At 60.8% G+C, this 13675-nt stretch overlaps 1 protein-coding gene across 1 annotated transcript in view; it reads right to left on the bottom strand.

The window, feature by feature from the left end:
* Positions 1-1537: 1537 nt before the first annotated feature.
* Positions 1538-13675, bottom strand: part of PPP1R37 (protein phosphatase 1 regulatory subunit 37) — a 40359-nt gene continuing 28221 nt past the window's right edge. The window contains exons 2-13 of the mRNA XM_034986738.1: positions 9436-9533; positions 8018-8063; positions 7668-7768; positions 6844-6963; positions 6240-6390; positions 5989-6144; positions 4647-4759; positions 3915-4056; positions 3660-3826; positions 2779-3529; positions 2355-2445; positions 1538-2258 (exon numbers count right to left, since the gene is read on the bottom strand). Coding sequence (XP_034842629.1) covers positions 2363-2445; positions 2779-3529; positions 3660-3826; positions 3915-4056; positions 4647-4759; positions 5989-6144; positions 6240-6390; positions 6844-6963; positions 7668-7768; positions 8018-8063; positions 9436-9533 — 1928 coding nt within the window. The 3' untranslated portion in view covers positions 1538-2258; positions 2355-2362. The remainder of the gene's footprint in view (positions 2259-2354; positions 2446-2778; positions 3530-3659; positions 3827-3914; positions 4057-4646; positions 4760-5988; positions 6145-6239; positions 6391-6843; positions 6964-7667; positions 7769-8017; positions 8064-9435; positions 9534-13675) is intronic.

Genomic DNA, 13675 nt, shown 5'->3' with positions numbered 1-13675 from the left:
TCCAGGTGGATCCAGGGCAGAGAGCCGGCCTGTGACTTCCGCTGGGGCAGCCAGCTTAGCTGCGTGGCTAAGCCGGTGGGACAAACCTACACCTGCCGGGCGAGGTTCTCCCAATGGCAGCAGGGAGCCTGCCCAAGAACGACGCCCCCCAGAGACACACGGGGACTGTGACAGGTCCGTGTCCGCAGGTGTGGGACTGGGGCCGATACGTCCCTCCCCTTCGGCCTCCCTTCAGCCAACCTGGCTCGGGCTTCCATTTCTCACCACCCCCGGTCCGGGCTGACACACGTTAGCAGCAGGAGTAGGTGCGAACTAACCTGCCGACGGGCTGGGGGCGGGCCTGTGGACCCCAGGCCCCAGGAAGGAGCTACAGCTCCCTGTTCAGTGGAGCCACGCGGTGGTCACTGTGGCCACCGTGTCTCTTAGACTCTGATGAAGTCTGAGTCCGACAGAGCTAGAGTTGGGATGTCCTGGAGTGGCTGGTGTAGCCGGGAAGGCTCACTGTTCCCTAGCACTCACGGTCCCCTCTGCGGGGTCCGTGGAGCTTTCCTGCTGGCGACTCGCACCTCGGGGAGGCCACGGGGCTGGTTCTCGCCAACAGGAAGGGAGCACCAGCGATGCACATCCCCTTCCCATCTTCGGTGAAGCAGGTCTGCCTTGTCCAGTCCCCCCCGCCCGTCTGCCCACCAGATGCAGGGGCTCCTGAGGCCCTAAGGAGCGGCAGAGCCACAAGGGCGAGGCCTGGGCCCGCCTGTCACTTCGGGGAGAACAGCTGCCCGCTACCTAACCATCCACAAGCGTGGAAATAACATCTCCCATGTGGCACTGAGATCTTTACGACTGGGCACAGCGTCTAGCCCAGTAATAAAATGGATTCAGTGTGTCTTCACAACAAGCTCCAGGAATGTCTGGGTGGCTGAAGGCAACGAGGAGAAAATACTTGGCCGAAGGGATCCCCCCCTTGCGATCCCGGACTGATCCAGGATCCAGCTGGAAAATCAGGAGCACCACACAGTTGGTGCCTGGGGGTCCCCTGGGGCTGCTAGGACCATGTCCCACAAGCTGGGTGGCTTAGCACAGAAATGTACTCTCCTGGTTCCCAGGCCCGAAGTCTGAAAATGTGTCTGTAGGGCCATGTACCCTCGGAAACGCGGAGTGTCTGGGGCCGCTGGGGGCAAAAGCTGGGGCCTATTCCCCCTGTGCCATGGGTGGTTCATCTCCATCACACCCTGGGAGCCTGGGCCTGAAGCTGGAAGATATTTTGGGGGTTGTTTCCCTCTGGAGAAACGGGACTGTGAACTGGACGGTAAGGGAGATACAGGAGGGTGGACACGGCAAAAAAAGGGGGGGGGGCAGGGAGTGTTGTGGGAAATGTGGCTTTTGCCTCCCCGGCCTGCCTGCTTTCCTCTGGGGCACCCCTGGCACCAGCCCCACAGACGTCCCCGGGAGCTGGCTGGGCCCTGCCCTCCCTGCTCCCTGTGGCCACAGCTCCCGCAGGGGGCGCCCCCGATCGGCACAAGCAGAGGGCAGGCGAGTGTGGTGAACCCAGCTCTGGTTTATTAGAAAAGGTGTGAACAGAGTTGCACCGACAGGAATAGCCCCTCCCCCGCCCACCCGTACCCCACACCCACGCCGCCCCCCGGGTTGTAGTGCCTCTCAGAGCGCAGCCTCAAGGGGCCTGGACAGCAGGGTCTCTAGAAGCCCGGCTGCTCCTCACCCCAGCTCCCTGATAGATTTATTGCACTTAAGAAAAAGAAAGCTCTGATCCTCTGCTCCCAGCCCCCCGCCCCCCCCAGCCCTGGCCCTCACGCTGCCTGGGGTTGCTCTACCAAGGTCCTCCACCACCACTCACCGCCCTCCCTCGTCATGCCTCCCGCCTGGCCCTGCACCCGGGGGGGGGGCCGGGGGGCCATCCCACCACCACCCAGGACTGCTGCCCTCCACAGGGCAAGCCTGGCCCAACAGGCCGTCTGGAAAAGGCGTCCAGCCTCGTGGCTGATGTCCTTGGAGAACTCCTCTCCCATCCCCCCAACCCAGAGCCTTCGAGTGCTGGACACAAAAATAGTGCTTAAGTCAGGGCGGGGAGGGCAGTCCCTGCGGCTCCTGCGCTCTGTGTAGTGTTGCTGTGGGGGGCAGGGGTCCCCAGAAAGGCCCCCCGCACCCCTGGTGGCCCAGGCCTCAGGAAGGCTGGGGGCGAGGGTGAGCAGATTCTCATGGCTCTGGCCTCAGCTCACCGAAGACTGACCGGAAAAAAGGAACTTGGGGAGAAGAGATTGGGGGAGGGCCTGTCAGAGCCAGGGGCGCTACTGCCGGACTCCAGAACCCCTGTCCTCTGACCCCGGCCCCCGCCTCACCTAAAGTGTCACAGTGTCTCCTGCCCAGATTCCTGACTGGCTTCCAGAAGCAGCTCCTCGAGCTCCTTCTCATTCTTGGAGCAGCTCAGTTCTGCAAGGGGACAAGGGGCGAGCAACCTCCAGTCAGGCAGGCGGGGATGGGGGGCCCCAGGCCATCCCCACCAGCCCTGCCCAAGTCTGGCCCTTAGAGCAGCACAGGGCCCGGGTACCACTGAGGCCATCGGATTCCAGTCAGCGCATCTCGCCTGCTCCGTCCCGGGGACCCAAGGGAAACGAGGTGGGGGCTGAGGACCAAGTCCTCGATCCTACCCCCTTCACAGGCCATTTTAAAGGAAACGCTGAAGCCCATCGAGGGGCAGGTGCCTACCCGGGCTCACAGCAGCACCCAGGGCCCGCTGTCACCCTGCCCCAGAGCCTAACTCACCGTGTTCCAGGCCACAGCTGCCCGCCTTGGCCTCAGGCCCCGGGGGAGGCTCTGGAGGCAGTGCGAGGGCGAACTCGGGCTTCAGGCCATTGGGCAGCGGTGGCCCTGGCTGAGGTGGCTCCAGCTGTGACTGAGGCTCCGACACCCCTGGGTCCGGAGTACCGATGGCCTCAGCTGGTGGCAGGGCAGGTGAGGTGGGCGGGGAGGATAAAGCAGGAGGAAGGGGGGAAGGGGGGGAAGGGGGGGAAGGAGGGGCGGGGGGCGCCGGGGGCTCTGCCCTCTCGGGCGGACTCTCAACCCGAGTCACCACAAACACTTTGTGGCCCCGGCCGGGGCTGGACACAGAAATACGCTGCTCAGTGGGGGAGGCGGGGCTGCCTGGGGGGCTCCTGTCCCCAGGGCCCAGGGAGTCCGAGGGGGGCACCAGGGCGGGGCAGGGGGCCTCGGCCCTCCCCCCATCCTCCTCCTCCCCACCCTCCTCCTCGGAGTCCGAGTCTGAGTCTGAGTGTGGCCGGGCGCTGGGGCCGGGGGCCCCATTCTGCTGGGCCCTGGTGGCGGGCTCGTCCCCGGGCTCCTGGCCCCCGGGCTCCTGGCCGGGCTGCGGCTCGGTCACGGTGATCTCGGGCATGGAGGCGGAGAGCTGCAGCCGCTGCTCCTTCTCGTCCTGCTCGCGCGCCAGCATGAAGTTCTGCTTGCAGCCATTCTGGATCTCTGCGAGCAGCGCCTTTTGCGTCTCGATGAAGCTCTTCACCTGCAAGCGGAGCGGGCCTGGCTAGGGCTCTGCACAGCCGGTGCCCTCGGCGGACCCGGCAGTCGCCCTGGGCCAGCCTGCACCACCCTCCCGCCGCCGGAGGCCTCAGGGAAGAGCCCACTCAGCTCACCGCCTCCTTCTTGGGCTCACGGTCGAGGTCGAGGCGCAGCAGTGAGTGGTTCACCTTGAGGGCCAAGGACAGTGCCATGAGCCCGCCTGTCTTGATCTCGTTCTCCCGAAGGTCCAGTCTCAGGAGGCGGGGGCTCTCGGCGATGAACTCCGCCACCGCCACCGCGCCTGGGAGGGGGACCGCAGGGGCTGGCCATGGGCTAGCCGCCCGCCAAGCCCACCTGCACCGCCCCCTCGGCCCAGCCCCGTGCCCTACCCTCGCACGTGAGCTTGGTGGAGGTGAGGCCGAGGCGCAGCACACTGCGGTTGCTGATGAGGCCGTTCTTGAGGTTCCGCACGCCCTCGTTCCCGATGGGGTTGTGGCCCAGGTTCAGCGTCTCCAGGCTGTGTGTGTGCGGCTAGAGGGAGCGGCACGTTGAGAGTGAGGAAAGGCCCAGAAGGCCAATCAGGAAAAAGGCAAACCCGAGCGCTCCCTCTTCGGCAGCGCCGCCCGGACAGTCCTGCTTAAGGCCAGATGCTTCGTGGACTCGGAAGCCGCCCCGGTGCCAGCCAGCTGCCCTGTCCACTCCCCAGCCCGGGCAAGCATCCCGAGGGCTCAGCGCACACACCTGGCCGCTGGTCATTCTTAACTTGGACGTGAGTCTTTGTGGCCTGTGGGCTTGCTTTAAATACCATGTATTTATGTAAAAAGATTTAAAACGCACTGAAGGCTTCCAGAAAATATTAACTTTCTATGCAGAGCATTTTCACCTCGTGCGCAACATGGTACTAGGCTACCGCGCCGGATGCAAGAAGACAAAGGCAACTGAGAAAGGCTACTTTCCTTAGGACAGAGGGGCTGCGGAAGCTGAGGGAGAGCAACCCGCGCTGAAAGGGCTCCTGCAAAGGGTCCCTGAGGGGCAGGGTGAGCACGACGGGGGGCAGAGCACGGGGCTGAGAGGCCGTGTTGGGAGCCGTGGCGCCCCTCCCCGCTCCCGGCCCGACTCACCAGCGTCATGCCCAGGAAGGCCATGCCCGTGTGTGTCAGCTGGTTGTTCCACAGCACCAGGGTCTCCAACCCCTTCTTCTGCTCCTTGAGGCCCTCGCAGATGTAGGCCAGACCTGGAGGGGACCCATGGGCAAGTCCCCGCTGTGGTCCAGGCGCTTCTCCAGGGGACACCGGTGGGGAGCCACTGTTACCCCAGGAGAGCGCAGAACCTCCCGGGGCTTTGCCCTCCCGTCGACCTGCCTGCCCGGCCCCCCCCCCCGCCCCCCGACTCTGGCCCGGCCACCTCCTGCCTCGGCCCAGCACCCATGGCTCCCTGGTGCCCGGGCCGGAACATCCCTCTGTCTGCTTCAGTTTTCTCCAGAGCACATCTCACCATCTGACACACCGCATACTCTATTAATTTATCATGGCGGTATCTCTCCCGAGGGCAGAGATCTCTGTCTCAACAGGCCAGGCACGTGCTAGGTGCTCAGTAAATGTGGTGTCTGGGCCCGGCCACCCTGGGCAAAGGAACTGGCCTGCATGCCCTATGCTGTCCCCCCAGCGCTCTCCTCACACTGAGGCCCGGAGACCCTGCTCAACAGTGAACCAGGAGGACACAGAGTTCCTACCACTAGCTACTTCCTCTCCCTTCCCATTTACCCTCTAGCCCACCGTGGCTTTTCCCTGCAAATATTCAACATCTAGGCTCTTTCCTACCTCAGGGCCTTCTATTCACTCTGCCTGGATTCTTTTTCCAGGCTTTTTTTTTTTTTTTAAGATTTATTTGAGAGAGAAAGAAAGCAGGGTGGAGCGGGGGAGAGGAAAAGAGAATCTTAAGCGGACTCTGCGCTGAGCACGGAGCCTGACATGGGGAACCTGAGCCAAAACCAAGAGTCGGATGCTTCACCAACTACGCCATCCAGGCGCCCCTTCCCAGGCTTTTAAAAGGGCTGGCTCCATTCTTGCCCTCCACATTGCTGCCCAGAGGTCACCTCCCTGCACCATCTTAAACGGCCTCTGACTGACCCTCTGTCCCAACAACCTTGTTTCCTTTAGGCCACTTTTTCCAGAGGATAATTATTTTAATTATCTCTTCAATACCTCACTTCATCCTGTAGGTCTTTGCTGAGCTGCCCCCTCCTCTAGGACACCCTCCCTGGGTTCCCACAGCCCAGCCCTACCCAGTCTGAGCTGTCACTGCCTGGGATGGTCTTCCCTACTGGACTGTGAGCCCCATGAGGGCAGGACTGGGATTGTCCTGGCCCCCCCCGTGTCTCCAGCACCATGGGACACCTGGCTAGGCACACAGTGGGTGCTCAGTGGCTGGAGTGGGGTGGGCATGGGCAGGCCTCTCACACACCTGAGTCCAGCACATGGTTGTTACGGAGGTCCAGGATCTGCAGGGAGGAGTTGAACTTGAGCAGGTTGCCCAGCTGGGCCGAGTCCTGCAGGCCGTTGAGCTTGTTGTCGGCCAAGTAGAGCTCCCGCAGATTCACGTTCATCTTCAGTGCTGTGGCTGGGGGAGTGCGGGGAGAGCACAGTGACTGGCCGAGCCCCGGTCCCCAGCAGGCAGCATGTTACTGATCCGCCTCCCCTGGCCTCGGAGCTCACCAAGCAGCATGAGGGGTCGCCCTGACAGGCTGGCGTTTTCCAGATGCAGCACCGCTAGGCTGCTGCGGATGCGCAGGGCGCGGGCCACGAAGGGCGCCGAGTGGTCCAGCAGGGGCGTGTTTCGGGCGTCCAGGTACTGTAGGCAGCTTGTCTGGTGGGGCAGGGGCAGGGCTGGAACAGGCTGGCCCCAGCCCTCCCAGTCCCCAGGGATCTCCCAGCCCCACGTCCCAGCGTGCAGCGGGGCAACTGTGTCTGTGAGGGATGGCCCGGCCTGGAGTCCTGCAGGTGAGCAGGCAGGGCTGGTGACACCTGAGTTCCCAGACTCCTGTGCAGCAGATGCCCCGGACATGAGCGAAGCGGGGGCAACTACAGCCACTTCCCAGGGATGGGTTACGAGCAAGTGAAGAAGAAGGAAAGATGCTTGAAAGGAGAAAAGGAGCCAGGGTTGGCCTGAGGCAGGGCACCCCTTGGCATTGGGACAACGACACTCTGAGGACTCATGAAAACCAGGCCCTAAGGGACGGGTGTCCTGGGAAAGCACCCTGGACCCCTCTGCGGTCGAGCCCCTTCTACCCTGGGGAGGGCACAGATAAGAGGCGCCCACCTTGCGCATCATGTGGGCAGCGGCCTGCCAGCCCCGGGTGCCGATGTGCTTGTTGAAGGAGATGTTGAGGTGGGTGGCCGACTCATAGTATTCGATCATGTCGAAGAGGGCCGAGGCACCCTGGGGGCCGAGACGACAGGGTTCAGACTCAGGCTGAGGCAGACCCAGGAGGCCAGGAGGTGGGGGACAAAAAACTAAGGGGTGGGGAGGGCCCTGATGTTGCCCTGGCACCTCTGGGTTCCAGGAACCAACTTCGCCCTTCCTGCTGAAGTCCATCTGCTTTCTCTTACTTGTTACCCCACCGCCACCAGCAGGTGGGCTGATAGATACACCCCGGAACTGGGACAGTCCCCTGGCGTACCTGGGCCTCAGTTCTCCAGGACCCCACCCCCAGGTCTCCTGGTGGTCTCTGAGTCTGGGGAGGTGAGGACACCTGGGCCCAAATGGGGAGGATGCTATCTGCATGTTTCTCAAACTCTCTCTTACAAGTGCTGTGATCCCCAGTGGGGGTTCCTGAAAAGGTTTCTGGTGGCCACACACCTGCCCCCACTAAGGCCCAGCTCCCCAAGTCCCTCTCTTGCTTACAAAGGCCCTGCCTCTGGGATGCGTCTATGAGACCCCTTTTCTGGGCCCTGCCCCAGAGTCCCAATATCCCCCACATCCACTCTGGTCACATCAGCTGCCTCCTCATCTTGTCCTTCAAGAGGCCCTGCCCAGCCTCTGTCAAAGGGGAACTCTTCCTCCTGCAGTGCCCCCGCCCCCTAAACCTCAAAGGGGCCAGGGAGCTGGGGGAACAGGTCAGGGTGGTGGCAGGAGCTGCTCACATCTTCATCCAGGTTCGTCTGCTCCAGATCCACGACCCTGAACTGCAGCCTCTTGAAGACCTCCTCCAGGGCCTCGCAGGTCTTGTAGTCGAGCTTCTCACCTGGGACGAGATGGAGTGCACCTCTGTACGTGCTGGCATGCTTGGGGGGCTGGCTGGAAATGGGGGCTCCGGGTGGAGGGAGGGCTCGCTGCACCCGCCTCCCCTCAGGGAGGGCACCCACACCTCTCAGGAACCCCACTGCCCTGGGCTAACCTGCTCTTACGGCAGGACCTGCCAGCCCAGACCCACCTCGAGAGGCTCTGGCCCTGCCCACTCCCCAGGGGTCCCAGCCTCTGTCCCGACACGCACCTTTCAGGTCCAGACAATCAATGCGGTGTCCAAGGTCTGTGAACTCCTGGGAAAACAGAGGGGTCAGGGCTGAAGGCAGGAAGACACCCTCAGGAGCAGGGCTGGACCCTGACAGTGGGGCAGGCGACGGTCTGATCTGGCTTCGTTTCTGAGGTGAGGCAGTGTTCTGGGGTCGGGGTGGTGTGCAGGGCCTCAGAGAGCGGGGCATTCTGTACCCACAGGGCCTGGGCCAGGTAGGGGCACCGCCCCTCTGGCCCAGCTGAATGGAGCATTCCAGGCAAGAAGGGGCAGCCAGCACAAAGGCCCTGAAGCAGGCGCGAAGGTGGGGATGGCTGACAGGCCTGGGGGTGCAGGCCGGGCACCAGGCCCCACACAGAGAGCACTCAGTGAGGAGGAGGAAAGGCACCGGTCAGACGTCTGCCCGGCCCTCCTTGGCTATGAGCCCAGCCCCACCCCCACTGGATGCCAGGTTCTGTTCTCTGGGCTCCGCACACATTAGCCTGTGGACCCCCAGGACCCACACTCTTGGCTCCCACACTGAGGGGCCGTCTTTCCCTGAAACTGCCAACAGGCCCTTCTGGGAACTGCCCCAGAGAACCCTTTACCCTGGGGTGCAGAGCTGGGTGGCGAGCATGACTGCTCACAGCAATGCCGTCTGAGGGAGCGGCAACCCTAGAAACAAGCGACCTTGGAAAATTCTGGAATGACCCATCCGGAGGGAGGGCACTAAGGTGGTGCTTTACCAACACGCCCAGGCTGGGCAGGCGGCAGGAAAGGCGCTGTGGGACATAGCTACAGGGGACACGCCACGGGCACAGCTGCACCCCATTCACACAGACGAAGAATGTGTCCTCGGGGCTGTGGGCTTCTGGACAGCGAGCTGCCCTCTAACAAACGCACAGGCAGGGCCAGAGGGCGAAAACCTCAAGCTGCCAACAGTGGGACTCCCAGGAAATGGGACTTGAGTAAGAAGTGAGGAATGGATTTTGCTTTTTATGCCTGTAGTATTTTAAAAAAAATAGTATTTAAAAAAAAAAAAATAGCGTATGCAGAACGTATAGAGACCGTGAAGAATAAACGTACATATGGCTTTTCCCCTGGGGAACCGAATTTCTTTGGGGAGTGACAGTTAAAATTCTTACTTTATATCATTCCACACTGTTTAAACATTCATAAGAGCCTGATCGCTTTTACGACTGAACAGAGGATTTTCCAGGATGTATTTACACGGGCCCTGGGCTAGGTGGCCAGGCGGGGCGGTGCCCTGTGCACCCTTCCCTGCTCAGGGCCGACCCCAGAGGCCCAGAGGCTGCTGGGGGGGGAGGGGAGGGGACAGAGAGAGAAAAGCTTCACCCCAGGGACCTCCCCCCCATCCCCCTCCCCTCGCTCTGACTGCGCCCCACCCCTTCCCCGGGTACCTGGAGCTGCTGGAGGAGCTTGGGGATTTGTCTGCAGTTCAGCTTCTGGCAGGCTTGCTTGTAGGCACCAATGACCTCATCCACGGTCACGTTCTGGGCTGCAGGCACAGAGGACCCAGGCCTGTGATGCTCCGCACCCTGGGCCCCCTTCACTCCCGCCCCCCACAACAAAACGCCCCTTCCGATGACCCACTGAGTCCTGCCCTCCCGTCAAGGCCCCTCGATGTCACTGCTGCCCTGTGGAGGTGGCCCCGGGGCCCCCAAACGAGTCAGCCCCTCCCTCCACACCTTCCCATGGCTCCTCGAGCAGCTCTGCACAAACATCACACAACTAACATCACAGAACTTTTCTGCTTGTTGGTTGTCTCCCCTACTAAATGGGGAGGGCAGGGCTGGGTCTATCCTGGTCACCACCTTGTCCCAACAGTATCCAGCCCAGGACCAGGCCCAGAGCAGGTGTTCAATCTGTGTGTGTGTGTGTGTATGTTTTCCTAGATGAGAGAATGAATCTGTACTTTGATGCTATGAGGAAGCTGAGCCCAGAGAGGTGAAACACCTTGCCCAAGGACACACAGCCGGTAAGTGGTGGAGTGGGGAAGTGAACTCTGCTCTTAACTGTGATGCATGTGGCCTCTCAGAGTCCCCACTCCTGAAACAACACCCTCAACAGCAAAAAAAACATCCCCCGACAGCTACTCGGCGCGGGGCCTCCAGTCTGGGGGACACGGCGGCAGTCAGAGGAGATGGGGCGCAGCCCGGGTGCCCAGGGGAGCAGGCAGTGCTCACAGAATGAAGGGATGGAGCCCAGGCTCAACAGCTGCACAGCACAGCCCCTGGGAGGCCCGGGACCCATCACCACGCTCCAGACAAGGCTGGCCTGCCTGTCTGCACCGATCTGCCTTCCGTGGACATTTCATAAAGATGGAGGTAAGCAGTATGTGGCCTTTTGTGGCCAGCCTCTCTCGTGGAGCACAGGGGTTTTGAGTTCCGGCCCCTTTACAGGGCTGCATGGTAAATGCCTGATGTATACATTTTGTTTATCCATTCACTGGATAAGACATTCATACTGTTTTCGGTGTTTGTCTATGAAATATTGGATTCTGCCCCAGGGCAACCGGGAGAACAGGAAGGGAAGTCTCCGAGCAGGGGAGGGGCAGAGAAAGCTCTTGGCGTCAGCAGAATGGAGTGGGCCTGGGGACGACAGGGCAGGCAAGGAATAGAGTAGGAAGAGGGCCTTCTGGAGACCTCGGCCTACCCTCACCCTGCTGCCACCCTGGCCTGGCCCTCAGAGCCGGCAGAAGCCCCTGTCGAAGCTTCCAGGTAAGCATCTCCCAGTGGACTCTCCCTCCAGGTCGCATCAAGCACTACCCTGTTTTCTAGGAGAGGAAACCAAGGTTTGGGAGGGGGGGGAAGCTGCCTCCCTGAGGCTGGGCAGCTGGTACAGGGCAGAGTTGTGCACCTGGCTCCAGAGCTTTCTCTCCACTGTGCTGGACCCACTGTGCTGGAAGAAAGAAGCAGACAGAGGCCCCAGCTTACCCCCTCGCTTCCTCCCTGAGCAGAGCTGCAGGTGACCAGCAGCCTCCCCGGTGCGGCCACCTCCTGCCCACCCAGCAAGGGAGCTCTCTGACGGCCGGTGGCCCCCAGCTCAGGAGCTGGCCCTGCCAGGGAAGGCAGCCCCCAGGGCTCGAGCAGCTACCTCAGGGGGTCCAACCAAACTGGGTCTGCTGACCCCCGAGGGTTCTGCACATGTGAGGGAGAAAAATGACTTCTCTACTTTCACTAAGTGAACTACAATGAAATGTAGCTCTTCCTTATTAACATGGGCAAAACAGAGAGAGAGAGAAGAGAAGAGAAATAGTGTTTAGCAGACCCTGCGACTTTGTCATCGCCAGGACGACAGGTGCTTCCACACGGTGCATGCGCTGCCGCAGATTTTGAATGCGCATCACTACTCTGAAGATGGCAGTCACCAGAGCGGCTGCTCTCTCCTGCACCAGTGAGGAAGAACAGCGCGTTGCAATCTAAAAAAATTTTTTCGCTAACTGTATTTTGATATCCTTTGTAATCCTACTTTATTTTTTGCTTTTCAAAATCATCACTGCAGGGGCACCTGGGTGGCTCGGTCGGTTAAGCATCTGCCTTTGGTCATGATCTCAGGGTCCTGGGATCGAGCCCCAAATCAGTTTCCCTGCTCAGCGGGAAGCCTGCTTCTCCCTCCCCGCTCCAGCCCCCCGCTTGTGCGCTCTCTCTGTCAAATAAATAAATAATAAATAAAAAAATTTAAATAAATAAATAAATAAAATTGAAAAAAAAAAAAAAAACCCCAAAACCATCACTCCAAAGGGTGCCTGGCTGGCTCCGTTGGTAGAGCAAGTAAATCTTGATCTCGGGGTGGTGAGTTCAAGGCCCACGTTGGGCACAGAGTTTACTTTAACAAAAAATTAAAACAAAATCATCACTCTGAGAAGAGGTGCACAGGCTTTATCAGATGCTCCCCCAGGCAAGCTCACCTCAAGAAAGGCCCCTGGGCCAAGGCTGGGTTGGCCTGGTCACATGAGATGGGAATGAGGGAGGGCCTGGGCACACGGGGTGCCATCACTAGCCGTCTCAGCATCCTAGAGCCTACAGGAAGTAAGAATTCTAAGGACGCTCTCAAGCTGCAATCAATCCCTTAGGTGTTCAGTTCTGGCACCCCAGATCCAGCATCCCAGCCCTGCCCACTGGGTCGGTCTTTGTTCTGAGGAGCCTCCCGGGAAGCTTGAAGCCCAGGGTCTCTAACCTGGCCAGCTCCGCGCCAGCCACGGCTGCCGTCCGGCCACCCCTTCAGCCAGGCGTCCGTGGGGTTTGCAGGCAGCACAGCCTCACACAAGGTCACCGCCAGAGCTCACAAGGGTCGCATCCGCCCAGTCACTTACAGAAGGGGAAACAGAACAGGGGCCAGGAGGAGTGGACATATTCCCAGAAGTGGGAGAGCCCCTCAGGCCCGGAGTGACTTAGCGCCCCCTGGTGACAGGAATAACAACTGCAGCTTCGTCACTCCCCTCTCAAGCTGAGACGCGCTTTCGAGAGGGGACAGCACTGGGGAAAGACACTGGAGGCACAAAAGCAGGGGGTAGGGAGGTGTTCAGCCAGTCCACGGCAGCTCGAGGGCACCCCCACCCCACCTCGATGGCCCCAACAGCACCACCAGCACGCCCCAAGTCCTGGCGCGGCACCAGCGGGGACACAGGAGAGCGTCAGGTGGATCGGCAGTGACCTTACAGTGATCATTACGTATACGGGCTTCCTACACGGATGAATGAAAACAAACTACCGTGTTGTTTGGGAATGAGATGATACATATTCAAGTAAAACAAAACTGAACCAATTTAAGAAAAAGTGGTAAGGTAACAGCAGCATGGTGGTGCCGAGAAAAGACCGCGGAGCATGTAGACGGCGCTCACGCTGTGCCGGGCCCCACGCCCAGCTCTCCATAAGCCAGCAGAACCCCAGGCCTGGCCCCTCCGCACATCCGTTCGCTTGTGATGCTGCGGCGAAATGGTCAAGGGGAGAACAGGGTGAAGGTCTGAGGCGCGTGGACTGAGAGAGACAAAGCTCCCCAGACCCGGTGTGGGGCCTCCAGCCTGGGGTCATCCACCCCGGGCTTCCACAGCCTTAAGGAACCACACAGGCCTCACCACGGCGGGCACGAGTCAGTGAGCAGCTCCCCCAGCTGGCCGGCCCACCCTAGAGGCTGCAGAGTGAGGGCACAGCTGCTGAAGTGGCCAGGCCCTGAGGAGTCCGTGCTGCCTCCCTCCCCGTCCACCCGGGGCTCCCCCACCTGAGACACGCAGTCTCACAAAGTGGGTAAGAACACGGGCTCTGGAGCCAGAGTGCCTGGGGTTGGATCCTGACTCTGAATTTAAAATTCTGATGCTGAGCAAAGCGGTTTCACCTCTGTGCCTCCATCACCTTATCCCTAAAATGGGGCGAGGGTGACTAACTCCTCGGCTACCTCTGGTGACAGAGTACGACTTCATCCCTCCCCGACCAGCGCTTAGCATACTCATGGGTGCACACAAACCCGTCACAGCCGTGTTTTCTCCCCCGCTGGAAGGCAGGGACCAGAAGAGGCATGGAAGCACCTGTCCATTACGGAATGGCTGGTGAGGCCGGGTGGACGCGCATGTGTGGGAGCAGGGGGGACATGCGTGCGTGTGCGTGTGCATGTCAGATCAGGGCTCAAACGTGTTCACTCAAC

The sequence above is a fragment of the Mirounga leonina genome, unplaced genomic scaffold, assembly GCF_011800145.1.
Source record: "Mirounga leonina isolate KUSES-001 unplaced genomic scaffold, KU_Mleo_1.0 Mir_376, whole genome shotgun sequence".
In the NCBI taxonomy this organism is placed as follows: domain Eukaryota; kingdom Metazoa; phylum Chordata; class Mammalia; order Carnivora; family Phocidae; genus Mirounga; species Mirounga leonina.
This window is presented reverse-complemented; position numbering and strand designations above follow the sequence as displayed.